At 45.5% G+C, this 18960-nt stretch overlaps 1 protein-coding gene across 2 annotated transcripts; it reads right to left on the reverse strand.

The window, feature by feature from the left end:
* Positions 1-320: 320 nt before the first annotated feature.
* Positions 321-9158, reverse strand: LOC123187968 (exportin-T). Of its 2 annotated transcripts, none has more exons than XM_044599986.1 (15): positions 7409-9158; positions 7232-7327; positions 7035-7124; positions 6844-6948; positions 6579-6638; positions 6312-6374; positions 6135-6230; positions 5372-5536; positions 4411-4584; positions 4208-4273; positions 3995-4093; positions 2639-2785; positions 1283-1436; positions 1134-1183; positions 321-726 (listed from the first exon to the last, which is right to left on the reverse strand). In XM_044599986.1, exons 1-13 carry the CDS (start codon positions 9098-9100, stop codon positions 1347-1349), a joined length of 2943 nt encoding a protein of 980 aa, XP_044455921.1. In that variant the 5' UTR covers positions 9101-9158; the 3' UTR covers positions 321-726; positions 1134-1183; positions 1283-1346. The 2 variants fall into 2 exon arrangements, with proteins under 2 accessions (XP_044455921.1, XP_044455920.1); XM_044599985.1 differs by having other exon boundaries at positions 321-753.
* Positions 9159-18960: the final 9802 nt, after the last annotated feature.

Below are 18960 nucleotides of genomic sequence, written 5' to 3' on the forward strand. Positions count from 1 at the left end.
CGGCCTTCCCAATCCCATCCCAGCCAAACACACGCACGCACGCACTCTGCCTAACGGTGATGTAACTCCACAAAGACAGGGAAGGAGGCCACATCGTTGTCACCAAGACACCAACAATGCAGTCTTCTATTTCAAAGACCCGGAATCAAACCATGCGGCTTCTTTGTTTCGAAGATCCAAAATCTAAAAAGGGATAGGCAGAACAAGGAAGAAACTTCAGATTTGCAGAAACTTCAAAAAGGACGGGTGGAACAAGGCGAGGAAATATTCTAATTTGCACGCTTCGAGATGAGAAGACATCCAGCAGCTCAAACCTTGCGTACTACCAGAGTGATACCACTGCGGTCACTAGATCATCGGATGGGCGAATAAGGTGAACATTATAGAGTCTGTACAGCACCCCCAGCTAACTAAATGGGGGTGGAAACCAACCACATAAGCTCAGACAAAATTTGGTACACGACAACAGGCGGTGCGACAACTTTCTGTCAGGAAAAACACGGCCCACACACACAACTCTTTCAATCCCGGCTATTTAGCTCACTGAGATTGCCTTACAAAATTTCAAGCCCGGGTAGGAGAACAAACAACCAATTCACTTTGGGGAGAAGTCTCCAAACGAATAAATGGAACCCTGTATTTTTTTTTCTCTCATGACAAACTCTTGGGTTATACTTCCCTGCATCCGATGACATGCGGTGAACAGTCAACTTCGCCACGGCAGGTCTGTAAAAATGTTCCCGCATTATACATCTGCAAGCATACAAAAGGCCAGTTCAAACTGTATGCAGATAGCACACAACTAAAATGAGGAATGGTGGGTGAAAGTGCATATAAATATTTAGTTTATCGAAGATGCGAACGGAAATAATGAAAACTTTAAACAGACTACCACAAAAAGTTCAAAAGGATGCATCGCATTACACTGCTTGGTGAAAGACATGTTTATGGAATTCATGATAAATGCATTCAGGACTTCCGCTCTTACAAATCTCTATAGGTTCGTTAAGCCATCAGAATGGAAGAATTGACCGATAAGATGCACAGTTCTTAAGAATACAAAAAAGATGGAACATACATAGCAAGATAATAATAGATAGGAAAAAATAACTATGTGAATGGCAAGACAATACCTTCTAATCTCAGAAATGGTAGCTTTATATACATCACTGATACAACTACCCTGCAAATTTTAATGAATTAAACAAAGAAATTAGGATTGAAATAATAGTGGCAAAATAGATAGGAAAAAAAACAACGTAAATAAGTCAGAAATAACTACCTATACTCAAATCATACAGCTGACGAGTCTTCTGGCAAACAGATTGAAAATGAATAGGATGATGCTATCTGAACACAAGACTCCCATTCTGCTGTTGTCTTATTTTCTCGATAAGTGATTGATAAAATGACCTGAATGCCTTTATGTCGTTTCCCTGTTGAAGAAAAAAAAAACTACATTGATTACAACAAGAAATATTCTATTACAAAGTGAAGACTTTAATATGCTACAAATAAGATCAGGTATTCATGAATCATGACAGCATGTATAATTATTCCACATTACAAAGAAACAACCCTCACAGAGTAATAGGACAAACAAAAGATGGGAGTCATCGACTAATCAATGTTACTTTCAAGTCTCAATTAAGCAACCTTCCCAAAGCAATAGGGCAAACAAAAGATGACTAAACCCTCCAATTAGAGCTGTGTGGAACCAACTCTAACTGGATACAAACTGGCACACCAGGGATTCAAGGAAACGGTAGATAAACTCTAGTTTCCCTAATACCTAAGACCCTAACCCCAACTATCCTCTCCAACCAGACCAGCTATGGAACCCACAGGCCAAAAAGCGTCCCCAGGCAACAGAATAGCCCTGAGATCCAACAGTTCATCCATCACCATTTCTCTCAAGTCACAAGTTAAGAGCTACTCCCTCCGTCCCATAATATAAGATCGTTTCACAAGCTAAAAGCTTGCGAAACGATCTTATATTATGGGACGGAGGGAGTAATATATACTCACCGTGTGAATACAACTACATTTTGTTTCCTAAGAGATGATACTAATAACAGTTTCCTAACTTAAACGTCATACTGATGGCACATCCATCAACCTGACAATAGTCCAGTAGAAAAAATAGTCCACAGACATGTAGGTTCAGTTTTTGAGAACAGTGATTCAACCTTTTGAGTCTGCATATAGTAACTTCAATGTCTATTCTGATATTACTACAGCAACTGGTAAAATTGCCCGCTCAACTTATATGTTTACAGTTGAGAATATAGTCGTATTTGCTGTACACTGTAAAGCCAGTGACTGAAGCACAAGTTGTATTTGTTGTACCCTTGTACTAATGTACTCCCTCTGTAAACTTTTGCAGTGATCTAAGAGGTCTTATAAAAGTTTACAGAGGGAGTAATAGATATAATGTTGACATAGATAAATCGGCAATCATAATCTGGCTCCAACATAATAAGTTGTGTGTGCTGTAGATTCTACTCTTTTTCTCTTAATCACGAGAGAATTTCTAGTCTTAAGAACAAAGGTGGTTCCTCTGATCCACCATACATTTATATAGATATAAATATAGATTAGGAACCAGAAATGACATGAGGTCAAGATAAGATCGCACCTGTAACTTTTGGTAGTACTGTTCAGCTAGCTCCGGTGGGCAGTGAGCTTCTGGAAGAGCTTTTGCTACAAAATTTACAATGAAGTCCTCCCCGAATCTTTCATACATAACCTTCTGAGCCATCACAATTTCACCAAAGACAACAAGCTAGAAGAAATAAACCAATTGGTCAATACATCACCATGTACTTTTGGATATAAAAAATTGGTCAATATATCACCATGCAACAGCATGTAGATTTTAACTACAATACTGCTGCAAAATGACGACACCGGAATTCTGAAATTCAACAAAACATACTGGTGCTCTATGGAACCCACATTACAATTGATTCCAGATTAACAGCTACAACTGTCTGAACTGCATTAGTACATGTTCAGTTTTGACTCCACGCACTCTAATTATCAATCATCATCATGAATCAACAAAATCACTTGTCTAGGATGGCGAACTCAGCAATTCGTTTTGTACAACTCGATCAGTTTAAGGGAAAAGCTAGTGGCAAAAACAAAGTTTTCCCCAGTTAAAATGGAACTGACCAGGTAAGTGTTCTACAATCCCTTGCATAGTAGTAGAAAATTTAACAGGTTAGCTTCAGATTATGGGCAATGATACATGTACTTTCTTTTTTGCCAAAGATCAGATTGATATAGTGTGTAGCTGAGAACTAAAATTATATAAATTTCATATGTAAGGGTACATCCCATCGCCTTACGCTTCTCTGGAACATATCGTTTGGGATTTTTCAAAATCCCATCTACATCCGTCCACCCCGGTCCTCTCTAGGGGAAGGACCCAAGATGGTGGGGTAATCTCTAAGGATGATTCAGTTACAAAATTGGATGGATTAAAAACAGCATATGGCTATTGCAACTCTTCACTCTGGAACGTCACAGAAATAGAGGCTTCATACAGCCATATTACACTAAGTGTAAGGTTTAGAATTTCCGTTACAATGACAGAACTAGATTTTATTTTTCTTGAGTGAAATTCCCAGGATATTTAAGAAAGCTGATATGAACTACGGGACAACAGACTAAATAATCATGCTGCACAAGTTGAAATTTATATTACTTTGGAACTGTGGTCATCCGAAATTTAACTATCACCACTTACCAAGTAAACCTGGTGTAGGCGGTCAGAAATCTAACTTACCAAGTAATGCAATATAATACAAAGTAACTATCACCACTGGAAGTTGCAGTGTTCACAAAATTTGATGCCTATAGCTCCCACTAAGATGGGTGTCACTAAGTTTACTGAGGTTCAGATAGAGCCGGACAAACAGCCAAATAATCATGTAAAGTTTACTTTCAACACAACAAACACAAGGATTGCAAGCTGCAAGATTATTACCGTATTTGCATCACGTAAATCAAATGATTTGTCAAGGACACTGTATAAACAGCAACCAGTAGCAAACTTCTCAATCATGAATACTCGGAAGCCAGGAAGCTGATGAAACAAGAAAGTAAAAACAGGAACACATGAGATTTGAGTAATACAACTGTCCAGGTACTAGAGAGACACTTAACAGCGCAAGATCACACGGAGTGAACACAGCAATACCTTATCATCAGCTTTGGATGTAGTGCACCAGTCTTTTATAAGTTTGACAAAAATCTGCACACACGCCTAACAAAACCATAATCAAGGTGTAAGTGAACAGTGGAAGTGGAGAACATAGCTATATTTCATCGCAGGAAAAAAAGGAGGGGAAAATAGCTATAATAAAAAGAAATATTGTAAATCAAGATAACTAGAATCCTGACCTTCCGGAGCAGTATATCTTTATGACTGCATGAAGTAAACAAAAGTAACTGCATTATGGTTTCCAAATACTGCCTACAGGTAGGAGCAAGGAGAACTGCAGACAAATCATGTGTAACCATCCCATGGAGGAATGTGTATAATGTCCTCTGCAGCTCTTGCAGTTCACGCATTTCCTGCAACAGTAAGAAATGAATACAGTATATAAGGAAGCCTGTAATTCATCTAGAACCCAATTGACACCTACCAGAACAAGGAAAGTAGGTAGAATTAATGGATGGGGGCAGTAAACTAGCCAGGGACAAAAGCTAGCTACACAAGGTGAGGTGACGTATACAACTACATTATTGCAATAAAAAGAGCAACCAGCAGGAGCGCCACCAATTCATCAAGAAAGAAAGAGAGGCGGAATTTACAGAGAGGGATGTATGTCTTTAATGGAACATGTGAAGACCAATGACAAAGGGGACCACTCGCCCTTAATCAGAACCCCTGGGGTGGGTTGCCCGAAAGCCCAAGCCCAAGCACACGACAAACTATCAAATACTGCAAGATCCAAATGCTTACAAAACGAAAGATATTGAGTTAAGTGGTATATGGCCACTTAAGGTAATGCCACCGAGTATAATGACTAAGATGGGCAGTACTGAAAAGCTTTTCGATGTCAGTAGATAGTTTTGCCAGGGGTTAGCTGGAGTTGCACCATCAGAAAGAAACAAAGAAAGGAAGTATGACACACGGGTAACAAAGAGGTTCATGTGGTACGTGTATATGCCTATCAATCCAATACATTTAGATCTAGAAGGCACTAGTAAAGTACGATGTACTAAAGTTGAGACATTTATTTTGGGATGGAGGAACTAGCATTTAGCATTCTAGGATCACAGAGACGAATACAAGAACAGGAAGCTACTAAACATGAAAATAACTTAAGCTATTGTTTACAGATGTGATTAACTTTACCTCGGTATTGCCTGCAGGACCAGTAGAAAAGGCATCTTGTGACAGTATCACAGACAAACGACTTGCAATAGTAGGAAAGACATCCTCCAGTATGCCACTTGCTGAAGAATTAAACTTGCATATTATTTGGTTTACCAATACAAGGAAATCGACCATATCTTTTGCCTGTATGGAAACAAATAATGATGTGAACAGCCCAGATGGAGCAACATAATTTTAGCTGCAGGAAGCCTATCTTTTTAATAAAAGAGTACACAAGTGACAGAAGGTTGCTCGAAGTAATAATAATATGCAGCTAGTATGAAGTTCGACGGGTACCAGAAAGAAATTTGTGCTAAGTATATCCAAGAAACGGGAGTAACTGAGAAGAGGCATTTAATATTCTTTTTCCATTCAAGAAACGAGGAGCACGACTCAAGTGGTTATACATACAAATCCATTCATGGACATTGCATATTCACTACCGAGATCTCTTATAAGTTTTGGGAGCAGAATGAATTCTTCCTACAGTCCTACATTGCTGTGTTTGGCATGATTTCGTTTCCTTTTCAACAGATATAAAGAACATGTTTTTGTATTATATTTTCTGCATATATACAGTAGGATCCTTCTCCTACCCTTTTCCCTCAAAGAAATACTGCAGAAGGAACTGTTACTGAGAAAAGAAACCTAAGTGCTGCAGGTACTACACACATCAGCAGGGATAGCAAACGAAGAACCAAGAAGGGTAAATTCAAATTAACATAAGCAAAAAAACAAATACCTCGTTATGAACCAGCAATTGTCTTAGTGCGATCGGAATACATGGAAGCACCGAGATTCCTAATATCTCAATCATGCGGTGCAGAAAGGATATGACCTACATTTGCATGAGTTTGAAGTGGTTAATCATCCAAACAGTGAACTAAAGAGGATCTTAAAGAAACAGGTTCAGATTTACCTTTGATCGCAGGGGCCTCGCATTAGGAAATGAAACAAGGAGTTGTAGAACAACATCAAGGGTCTGAAGACAAAGTGGTAAGAAAATATCGCATCAGAAGAAGAGTAAAACAAAGATCATGGATATGTTGCTTATTGATGCAGAGTAATCAAGGACTTGGCAAATGTCCTCTTCACCAGCCACTTGCATATGCTACTTAACAACAAGCAAACATCACCACGCAAAAGATTAAGTGAAAACGTGGAAGTAAAGAATGATAGAATTTACCTTTTTTAACATTACACCGATTGTTGGCCTACTTATCATCACGAGGCGTTCATTAAAGCCCTAGAAAAGACAACAGCCGAATTAAGTAAGGATGTGATACACATGTACAGAACTAGAAATTTACAGGAGAGTAAATCAGAACTAGATTAGAAAATATGACCAGAACACGGAAGAAAAAATACCAGACATGGCTCAGTATACTACCCCACAGAATACAGGATTGTCCTATTGATCATTTCTTCTTAGGTGCAAATGTAAAGCATACCTTGGTAACCATATTCAATGCAACAACAATCTGTAGAAGACTTGTAGCTCTCGGGGATGATTCTTCAAGTCCTTGTGCTTTGGCACCCATAACAAGCGACTCGATCTGGAATTGATTTTCACTTAACCCAGTAAGTTCCCTCTCTCCTATAGAACTAGAGCTATCATATTGGACAGAAGGGAAACAATCACCTGATGACAGAGAGGATTCAGCAAAGCTGTCAAGCACTGAACCTGCTTCTCTGGTGATACCTCTTCAATACCGATCAACAACCCCACAGCCTGCAATAAGAAATCATGCCAGTGGTCCAAGTTCAGTATTCCAATTAAAGAACATAAACAGCTAGGTGCAAGCCAAGTTATGCTATAGAGACAGATGGACAATGCACCTCAAAAATCTGGCTGCCATCCTCTGAGCTGGAGAGCTTTGCCTCTTTATTTGCCCAGTCCATAGAAGTGAATTGTCCTAGGACATCTTCCAAGCTCTAACTCACAAACAAAACAGCCTCAGATCTAGCACAATAAACTAGATGGTGTGTGTATCTAAAAAACGGGCAAGGAAATACCTGCAAAATGGTATCCAAGTAAGGGACTAGCTTTGCCTTCAACAACTTGACAGCTTTCATGAACAAGTATCCCGCACGGCGGCTCACATGGGAATTCTGATGGTGTATGCCACGCTCATCCAAGAATGCAGCAAGAAGGTGTGGCACATACTGTACATTCTCTTGCATGAACTTGATGTAGCGTGTAACTGTCTCAAGATACACCAATGCAACTAAGCGGTGTGAGTGGCACGAAAATCTCGCAGAAAGAAGCATGGGCACAAGCTCCCCGAGCAGCCCAGACCCAGTACGGATCTCCTCCTCACTCACTGCTTCCCCGAGCCGGTACAAAAGAGTAAGAGTGACCTCAACATCCTCAACGGTAGCTTCTGCGGATGAGAGCGCCGTCACAATCAACCCCTTTATGAACTGCTGTGTGGCAGCTGGCGCTACCCGACAAATGTTGCGGAACAATGCCACTAAATCCTTCCGTTGCTCCGCCATCATGTCCTCCTCCTCCTTTCCGATCTTGTCGAGCACATCAAGATGCACCCTGTAAACTGGGTCATATGTCATTTGCTGCCGCACCACCTCTAAGATCCGCCCCAAGTGCCCCAGCTGCTTCTCAGATGGAGCCTTCATCGTACTGACGTAGCCAGCTAAGAACTCAAGCACGGAACCAGAATCAACATCCTCCTCATAGCAGCTTTCTGCTGCCGAAAATACAGCTGGTAGCACCTCTTCGAGCATTTCCAATGCCGCGGCTCCATCGGCATCGCTAGGGCCAAGCTTGCGATAACAGGCAAGAGCCTCCACAGCATAAGTCGTCACCAAAGATGCCATCTTTAACCCACTGTCTGGGCTACCAAGCCCCTGCTGTGCAGACAAGAGTGACCTGAGCAACGCCACCTTCGCCCTTGCATCCATCCTCTTTGCAGCCACGGCAGAGAGACACCCCACCGCCGCCGCGGCAAGAGGGGCAGCACTTGCAGGGGACAGGGCAATGTCAAATAGAAGAGGAACAAACACATCATTGGCGACCAGCGCAACATCGATCCAGGAGATGCACCTGCGCGCCGCATCAAGGGCTACGGCGGCAGTGGGAGGGTCGGCCGCACCAAGAGTGGCGGCGGCGTCGTGCCAGTGGCGGGCGATCTGGGGCACGCACTGCGCTCGCATGGCGTCCTTGACCCTGCAGGCGTCGGCGGTCTCGTCGGCGTTGCGAGGGTAGTCCTGGGAGAGCAGGTCGTCGTCCAGGGAGATGAGGACGCGGGCGAACATGTCCGTGGGGCCCGACTGCGGCGGCGAGGGCGGGAGGAGGTCGAGGAAGTAGGAGGGGTAGACATGCGGGTAGTCGAGGCGGACGAGGAGGGCTACGAGCTGGGCGAGCTTGTTGCGGAGGAAGGGCGGGGAGGCGGCGTTGGAGGCGGAGGCGAGGGAGAGGAGGGAGGAGCGGAGCAGGGCGAGGTCGTCGGGGAGGGCGATGCGGCGGCGGAGGAGCGCGTCGTGGAGGGACTGGAGGCACCAGAAGTGGACGTGCGCGTGGGGCGAGGAGGCGAGGCCGGAGAGGCAGAGGCGGAGGAGCGAGGAGGGCGGAGACTCGTCGCGGGCGCGGGCGCAGAAGGCGAGCGCCTCCTCGCGGACGGCCGGGGAGGCGGAGGCCGCGGCGGGGGAGTCGGAGGCGAGCAGGATGGCCTGCTCGAGGTCGTCCATGGAGGCGCGGAGGAATCTGAGTGGAGGGGGCGGAGACGGGGGGAGAGAGAGGGGGGCGGAGGCGGAGGTGGGGTTAATATAACGGCGGAGGGGGGGACGACGGGAGGGTTTGCTTTGCTCCTTCCTTTCCCTTCCTTGCTGCCGAGTTGTTGAGACGGGGGTGGCTTTTCTTCTCACTATTTTGGGTTTGCCTTGCCGGATTTATGGGTTTATGGGCTGATTTTGGGTTCTCTTAGTTGTTGTTAGGGTTTTTCGTTTCTCTTTATTTTTTTCCTTCTCTTCTTCTTTTTTCCATATTTGATGATGTAATAATGTCATAAAAAATTATTTCTCATTTTGGGTTCTCTTAGTTGTTGTTAGGGTTTTTTGTTTCTATTTTTTTTTAATCTCTTCTTCTTTATTTCTATATTTGATGATATAATTTCAACAAAAGTTTTATTTCTTTTTTTAAATGTTGTGCTTTGTTGACGTGCCTAGGTGGATGCCGATAAATATTGGCGAGCATAATTTTTTTGATGAATTAGATAATTTCTCAATTCTTTAGTACAACACATTGGGGGCATCTCGTGGAATGTGTATTGCTAGGGCATTTATAGTGTACTCGGTATATATAACTGTTGTTGGTACCCGCTTCATGTGCCATGTTTCCCTCCTTCCAAGTCATCTAGTGTATTACATGAGCATTATAATAAATCAATAGGAAGGTCCGTTGCACAAGCATTCATTAACAGGTAATGATCCTATCATGACATTCCGCTTGTCGGTTTTCGATATGCGCCATGCAAAACAAGACACTCTCAACAACCCCTCCTGGGACAGTGTTGCGGGTGCTCTTGGTAAAAGACATTATGCTATGTCATAAGAAGGTCGCATTATTAATAGTGACGACAGTTGGGATCAATGTCCGGCCCAAATCCTACAGACACTCCTGATCCGTGAGAGAAACCACCAAAAGGTTCGTCTATCATTTTGTCTTTGTAGCCTACATGTTTATCTAGAGGATCTACTCGAGTGAGCCTTGGGTCAGTAAACTCATCACGAATAATGCATTGAAACCATTCAGAACACTTTCCGCCTAAAAGTCCATAAGTAGTCTAGACTCTAGATGCCCCAGATGGGTCACGGTGACAAAGTAACATGAACAAAATTGGAAGGGGGTTATGTCCATGATTATTCTCCCGATGAGCTAGCATGTTTGGTTATGAGATCTCCTCCCCGAAATACATTCTTCCATCTGAGAGATGGAACAGAGACACACCACCTATATCCAAGATTTCACTCATCAATAATTGAATTTCCCTTCTAAGTTCTTCATTGTGTGTGTCACTCGTGGAGTTGTGGGGACTCATAAACATTCGGAATCGTTCAGGAGCTTCCAAGCTTGTGGGTTTTCCCTTGGAAAGTGTGTGAAGGTTGAGGATCGCTTCAAGATCAACCATAGATGTTTGAGCTTAGACGTTGTGGCCAATGCTCAAGGATAACAAGACTACGCAACAACAATGAATTTGAAATCAGCTGGAGAAAAGATCAGTCACCACATTTGATATTGCATCCTATTCGGGAGAAATTTCGTCTACCGCCCTCGCACATCTGTTGTGTCAGGTCCTAGCGCATTGTCACCTGAACAAAGTTTGATCGCTTGGTCATCGCTTCTCATAGGGATTAGAGATATGCATCAATGAGTGAAAGGGAAGATTGTATATCGTCAAGAGGCAGGCAGGAGGGGACTAGGAAAACTTCATTGCACGAGAGAGAGAGAGGGAGCGGGGGGGAAGGGAAGGGAAGGGAAGGTTGCACTATCTGCCTTGGTGCATACTCCTACTTGTGAGCTATGTTGGGATTTTCTCGAAGAAGAAAGGATGAAGCAGTACAGTAGAGATAAGTATTTCCCTCAGTTAAGAACCAAGGTTATCAATCCAGTAAGAGAACAACGCAGAACCTCTGTAGCAACACCTACACACAAAAAAACAAATACTTGCACCCAACACAAACAAGGGGGTTGTCAATCCCCTCGGCGGTTAATTGCAAGGATCAAATCTCGTAGTGATAGATAGATAAAATAAAACACAAAATAAAAGAGCGGTAAATAAATTGTAGCAAGGTATTTTTGGATTTTATATATGATAAAAGTAGATCTGAGGGCCATAATTTTCACTAGCGCTTCTCTCTCGAACAAAAAACATACGGTGGGTAAACAAATTAATGATGGGCAATTGGTAGAAAAGCGCATAGTTATGACGATATTCAAGGCAATGATCATGTATATAGGCATCACGTCTGAGACAAGTAGATCGACTCCTGCCTGCATCTACTACTATTACTCCACCCATCGACCGCTATCCAGCATGCATCTAGGGTATTGAATTAATAAAAACAAAGTAATGCCTTAAGCAAGATGACATGATGTAGACAAAGTCAATCCAACCAATATGAATAAACCCCGTCATTTTCCCCGAAGCTTCTAGGGTATCTCTTATCCAAAAAGTTTCGTAGCGTTTGGACTTTGTTTGGTACTGATTTCATGGAAAACCAAAAATAGTAAAAAAACAGCAACTAGCACTTCGCACTAGGTTAATAGGTTAGTCCAAAAATGATATATAATTGCATATGAAACATCCACGATTGATACTATAAGAGCATGGAACAATAAAAAATTCTAGATACGTTGAAGACGTATCACATACGTCTATGGCAGACAATGGCCTGAAGGGTGAAAATCTGTCGGAGGGCATCGACAATCTCACACTTATTGTTTTGCAGATGATTCATTGCTATTTCTTTGAAGCTTCGTGGCAACAGGCATAGATGGTTAAAGGTTTGTTGAGCACTTGTTCTTTGACAACGGGGAAACTCATAAACACCTCAAAGTGTTCTATCTTTTTTTCATAACTGCGTTGATGTTGTGGTTGATGATGTTAAAGGGAAATCTGGATATTTCTCAGCTAGTTTTTGGCCCTAGGTATTTGGGCCTGCCAGTGACTGGTGGAAGAATGAATGAAGGTACGTTTGAGACCCTACAGTCAAGCCTTGGTAGAAGGTTAGTTGACTAGAGTGAACAGTGTATGCCTTTTGGCAATAAGGAAATTTTAATCAAAGGTGTTGCCCAAGAAATGCCCGCTTATGTTACGAGTTTTTTTGTTTGCCTTCTTCAGTGTGTGATGACCTAACACGGATGATGCGGCAATATTGGTGGGTGTAGAGAAAGGAAAAAAGAAAGATGCATTGGCTGAGCTGGGATAAAATGGCGCTTCTGAAGTCAAAGGGTGGCATGGTGAAAGCACAAGTGCTCCCTGGGTGGTTTTGGTAATTAATGTCAACATATCTCTTGTTGGACTAATGTTTCATCTAAGTGTACTTCAGACAAGTTCAAAAATGGCGTGTTAAGGACAAGAGGATAAGGAACCCCTTCAAAATGCTAAGGACGCATGTTGGCAAAAGCTCAAGACTCTTCATTTCTTTTTTGGTGATCTAAGATCACATTGAGTCCATAGGAAAGCCAATACTATTAAAAGGAGATGAGGTGTTGCTTAATGGTCTACTTGCTCAAAATGCTTAGTGATATTGCTCCAAAGCCATCAACCACTTTCTCATTCCAAATATGTCCAAAACCCAAAGTCAAACTCGGCCCCATCGAAACCTTCTATCCAGCGCCACCGAGTTCATTTAACATAGCCACTGCCAGAAACCCTAAACACTTTGGTCACACCGATACGGATCTCGGTCTCACCGAGATGCCCTTGCAAACTCTCTGTTGCTTGTTGCATTATTTCGGCCTCACCGAAATGTGGAATCAGTCCCATCGAGTTTGCTTGACATTCACTCGGTTGCCTTGTTGCTTCACTTCGGTCTAACCGAGTTGATGCAATCGGTGCCACTGAATTGATGTTTGCCCTAAGCCCTAGCACATCGGTTCCACCGAGTTGTTCCAGTCGGTCCCACTGAGATTCCTAACTTTCACATTATGAACTAAATCGGTCTCACCGAGTTCTCCTATTCGGTCTGACCGAGTTGGGTCAAATGTGTGTAACAGTTGGATTTTGCATGGAGGCTATATATACCCCTCCAGCCCCTTCTCCATGTGGGAGAGAGCCATCAGAACGTGCCTACACTTCCAGCTTACATTTTCTCAAAGAGAACCACCTACTCATGTGTTGAGATCAAGATATTCCAATCCTACCACAAGATTCTTGATTTCTAGCCTTCCCCAAGTTGCTTTCCACTCAAATCATCATCCACCATATCCAAATCCGTGAGAGAGAGTTGAGTGTTGGGGAGGCTGTTATTTGAAGCACAAGAGCAAGGAGTTCATCATCAACACAACATCTATTACCTTTTGGAGAGTGGTGTATCCTAGATTGGTTAGGTGTCGCTTGGGAGCCTCTGACAAGATTGTGGAGTTGAACCAAGAAGTTTGTAAGGGCAAGGAGATCGCCTACTTCGTGAAGATCTACCCGAGTGAGGCAAGTCCTTCGTGGGCAATGGCCATGGTGGGATAAACAAGGTTGCTTCTTTGTGGACTCTTCATGGGTGGATGATACGTCTCCAATGTATCTATATTTTTTTTATTCCATGCTATTATATTATCTCTTTTGGATGTTCTATATGCATTAATATGCTATTTTATATTATTTTTGGGACTAACTTAATAACCCAGAGCCCTGTGCCAGTTTTTTGTTTTTCCTTGTTTTTGAGTTTTACAGAAAAGAAATATCAAAGGAGTCCAAACGGAATAAAACTTTACGATGATTTTTCTTGAACCAGAATACACCCATGGAACTTGGAGATGAAGTCAGAAGAGTCCCAAGGGCACCACAAGCCCTCAAGGCGCGCCCCTGGCTTGTGGGCCCCTCGGGAGTCCACCGACCTCCCTCTCAGCTCTATAAATCAAAAATATTCCAATATCAACAGAAGCATCAACCAAAATACTTTTCTGCCACCGTAACCTTCTGTTCACGTGAGATCCCATCTTGGGTCTTTTTCCGGCATCCTGCCGGAGGGGGATTCGATCACGGAGGGCATCTACATCAACTCTATTGCCCTTTCGATGAAGCGTGAGTAGTTTACCACAGACCTACGGGTCCATAGATAGTAGCTAGATGGCTTCTTCTCTCTCTTTGATCTTCAATACAATGTTCTCCTCGATGTTCTTGGAGATCTATCCGATGTAATTTTGTTTTGCGGTGTGTTTGTCGAGATTTGATGAATTGTGGATTTATGATCAGCTTATCTATGAATATTATTTGAATCTTCTCTGAAATCTTATATGCATGATTTGATATCTTTGTATTTCTCTTCGAATTATCGGTTTGGTTTGGCCAACTAGATTGGTTTTTCTTGCAATGGGAGAGGTGCTTAGTTTTGGGTTCAATCTTGCGGTGTCCTCATCCAGTGACAAAGTAGGGGTAGCGAGGCACGTATTTGTATTGTTGCCATCAAGGGTGGAAAGGTGGGGTTTTCATCATATTTCTTGAGTTTATCCCTCTACATCATGTCATCTTGCTTAAGGCGTTACTCCATTCTTATGAACTTAATACTCTAGATGCATGCTGCATAGCAGTCGATGTGTGGAGTAATAGTACTAGATGTAGGCAGGAGTCGGTCTACTTGACACAGACGTGATGCCTATATTCATAATCATTGCCTTGGATATTGTCATAACTTTGCGCTTTTCTATCAATTGCTTGACAGTAATTTGTTCGCCCACCGTATTATTTTCCTTCAAGAGAGAAGCCTCTAGTGAAACCTATGACCCCCGGGTCTATTTTCCACCATATATTTTGAGATCCATAAACAAAAAAAAGCCCCAAAATACCTTGCTGCAATTTATTTACTTTTATTTTGTTTTACGTTTTAGTAATCTTTTATATCTATCTCTATCAGATCTCACATTTGCAAGTGATCGTGGGTCGGTGTCCTGGGAACGGGGGTGCCCAGACTTGCCTTCCTGCGGCCCGCGAGCGTGGCTCCATCAACGGCCTGGTACGGCCCAGCTTCAGCAGCAGCAACTCAAGACCCTTGCGAGGGGCCAAGCCTCGCAAGGCGGACGACACAAAGACTGCCCTAGGGGCAGCCTCACTAGGCTGGCTCCCGAGGAGCGGAGATATCTATGCAAGGGGAACCTCGCGAGGTTCGCGTGACTGAGCCATGACGAACAAGGCCAGGCGGGTGCCAGCGGGCGCAGTGTACCAGTTTCCTCTTTTGTGCTAAGGAGGCAAGCGCAGGCGCGGGGTCTCGAGGCATTAGGCAAAGGTTTCCGTATCGGTGCAACAAGACCAAGACCAGCAGGACGACAGGACGGGGTCATCGCGGAGCCCATAGCAGCGTCACCGCCAGAGCCTTTGGCAGACGAAGACTACTTTTGTCAGGATAGCTTGTGCTAGTTGCCCCCCTTTGAATTTGGCCGTTGTGGGATCCCTTGCCGCCTAAACATTTGGGAAGAGGACCAAAGCCACTATAAATAGGACATAGCCACCACCGTAGCAAGGACGAATCATTCAGGTCACCCACACACCCACCAGCTCATCGAGCTCAAGAACACCTCACCTCCTGAGGCTGTTCATCCACTGTACTAGTTCATCCTCAGTCCCTCGAGGCAATCCACCCACAAACTGGAGTAGGGTATTACACCGAAGGTGGCCCGAACCAGTATAAACCCCCATGTCTCTTGCTCTTTGGGTTCGTTGAGCTAGGCCGTGAGATCGTCGAGCGAGCAAGTTGGCGAGAGAGTGTTCTTCATGCACACCCGAGAGTTCGAACCTCTCAAGGGTTTGCCGAAACCCGTAATCCGACATTTGGCGCGCTAGGTAGGGGTGCGCCCGAGCTTCGCCTTCCCGTCTGCTCCACCTCTCCGCTCGCTTCGTCCCTCCGTTCGGCTCTCATGGCAGGCGTCGCCCCTCCGGTTGGATCTACGGGCACGCACGGGGACGCCATGGGCCTCCGGGACCTCACCCCCGCCTTACGACGGGTGCAGTGGCCGCACAAGTTCAAGCCAGAGATGCCGCCTTGCTACGATGGCGCAGTGGATCCAGCAACCTTCCTGCTGGTGTACGAGGAGGCCGTCTGGGAAGCCGGAGGTGACGACAAGGTCATGGCCAACTGGTTTCCCATGGCCCTCGCCGGTGTACCACGCGCCTGGCTGCTCAACCTGCCAGGATCTTCTATGGCCTCTTGGGAGGGACTGCGCGGTCTCTTCGTCACGCGCTTCGCAGCACCAGCGCCCCCCGCTGTTGCAGCCCTCCTTGGTGGATCGCAAGCGCCTCCCTCGGATCGCCACGTCAAGCAGTTCTTCCGTCGAATGGGCACCGCTTCTGTGCAGCAGGGATCTCCTCCGGGATGGGTGGCGCCCAAGGCCGACCTCACCTTCGACTCAGGGGACCATCCGACGACCACCGCTAGTTCAGGCGCGCTCCCGATGCTCTGCACCCCTACCATCTGCAATGTGGGGGTAACCAAGACCCTCATCGACGGCGGGTCTGGCCTCAATGTGCTCTTAGTGGAAGCTTTCGACTTGCTCCACGTGCCGCATGGCCGGCTCCGTCCCACCAAGCCCTTCTCTGGGGTTGGCACCGGTTCCACCAGCCCCCTGGGGAAGATCCACCTCCCAGTCACCTTCGGTACCCGTGACAATTACCGCACTGAGCTTATCGACTTTGACATCACTCGCATCGGCCTCCCGTACAATGCCATCCTCGAGAACCCTGCCCTGGATCAGTTCATGGTGGCAACTCATCCTACCTACAACCTCATGAAGATGCCAGGGAGCAGCGGCGTCCTCACTGTGGTTAGAGACACCAAGGAGGCCCTGACGGCCCTCAAGCTCGCCTTCAGGGCCGCGGCAGCGGCGCACTCCGCAGGCGAAGCAGCACCTGGGACCCAGGGGGCTGCGTCGGTGAAGAAGAAGCAATTGTTCTCTCAAGATCGGGCCAAGACGAAGCAGGTGCCGATCAACGAGGACAGGGCCTAAGGAGCCACCTTAACCATAGGTGTCGACCTTGCCCCGAACCAAGAAGAGGCATTGGTGAGCTTCCTGCGCGTGAATAAGGAGGTATTCGCCTGGGAGCCCAAGCAGCTGGTCGGGGTCCCGAGGGGGATAATCGAGCATCACCTAAGGGTGTGCCCCAAATGTGCGCCTGGTGAAGCAGAAGGAGCGACGACAGTCCGTAGAGAAGCAGTCCTTCATTGTCTAGGAGACCCGCAAGCTACAAGATGTAGGTGTCATCCGCGAGGTTCGATACCCGAAGTGGCTAGCGAACCCGGTCGTCGTGCCCAAGAAAGGCGAGTGTCGGTGTCAAAACCGGCAGATCTCGGGTAGGGGGTCCCGAACTGTGCGTCTAAGGCTGATGGTAACAGGAGGCGGGGGACACAATGTTTACCCAGGTTCGGGCCCTCTTGATGGAGGTAATACCCTACTTCCTGCTTGATTGATCTTGATGATATGAGTATTACAAGAGTTGATCTACCACGAGATCATAGAGGCTAAACCCTAGAAGCTAGCCTATGATTATGATTGTTGTTTTCCTACGGACTAAACCCTCTGGTTTATATAGACACCGGAGGGGGCTAGGGTTACATAGAGTCGGTAACAGAGAAGGAGATCTGCATATTCGAATCGCCAAGCTTGCCTTCCACGCAAAGGAGAGTCCCACCTGGACACGGGACGAAGTCTTCAATCTTGAATCTTCATAGTCCAACAGTCTGACCAAAGTATATAGTCCGGCTATCCGAGGACCCCCTAATCCAGGACTCCCTCAGTAGCCCCTAAACCAGGCTTCAATGACGATGAGTCCGACGCGCAGATTATGTTCGGCATTGCAAGGCGGGTTCCTTCTCCGAATACTCCATAGAAAATTTTGAACGCAAGGATCGTGTCCGGCTCTGCAAAACAAATTCCACATACCACCGTAGAGAGTACAATATTCCATAAATCTAATCCGCTGACAACTTTTCCTAACGTGACACCACGCCACAATCCAGTCTTTATTCGAACAATTCTCCCTAACCAGCTTCTGCGCATGATGCGAGGCGGTTTTATGGGCATGTCTTATCGAAACAGAGATCGTGTCCCCCTATCTCAGGATTCTCATCAATACGGGCATGGGTAATCCAACCGCGTCTTTAGCGCGACGCTTGGGGAATAAGCGAGTTTACCGGGCAAGTGGGGAGGTGCAGGATCCCTGCCGCCTTTATAAGGAGATAAGGACTCCCCTTTTTCACCCACGCTTTCTTCTTCTGCTTATCCATTCCCCTCCGCTCGAGCCCTAGCACCCAAGCGTTCATCCTCTCCGGCCACAAAGGCCTTCTGAAAATGTCTGGATCCGAAGCAAGAGGCAAATGGATGGCCTCTACCGTCCGGGAGAAGAATATCAAAAAGCTTCGGGAGGCCGGGTACCTGTCCTAGAAAATCAGCCACCATCTCCCGACGGCAGGACAGATCGTCCCTACTCCGGAACCCCACGAGAGGGTTGTTTTCCTCCCTCATTTTGTCTGCGGGCTAGGGTTTCCCCTCCACACATTCGTTTGCGGCATCATATATTACTATGGGATTGATTTTCATGATCTATCCCCCAATTCCTTCCTCAACATCTCGACGTTCATCGTCGTGTGCGAGGCCTTTCTCCGCATCTCGCCACACTTCGGCTTATGGCTGAAGATCTTTAATGTGAAGCCCAAGGTAGTGGGCAGCGAGCACGTCGAGTGCGGAGGCGCCATGGTGAGCGGGATGCCCAATGTCACATGGCCAACACGTACTTTTAATGATTCCGTCAAAGGGTGGCAGCAGTAGTGGTTTTACATCACCGAGCCGCGCGGCACGAAATGGGCTGCTCCTCCTGAATTCCGATCCAGAGCCCCCTTGCGGCTTA

Source organism: Triticum aestivum, chromosome 2A (genome assembly GCF_018294505.1).
Source record: "Triticum aestivum cultivar Chinese Spring chromosome 2A, IWGSC CS RefSeq v2.1, whole genome shotgun sequence".
Classification (NCBI taxonomy): domain Eukaryota; kingdom Viridiplantae; phylum Streptophyta; class Magnoliopsida; order Poales; family Poaceae; genus Triticum; species Triticum aestivum.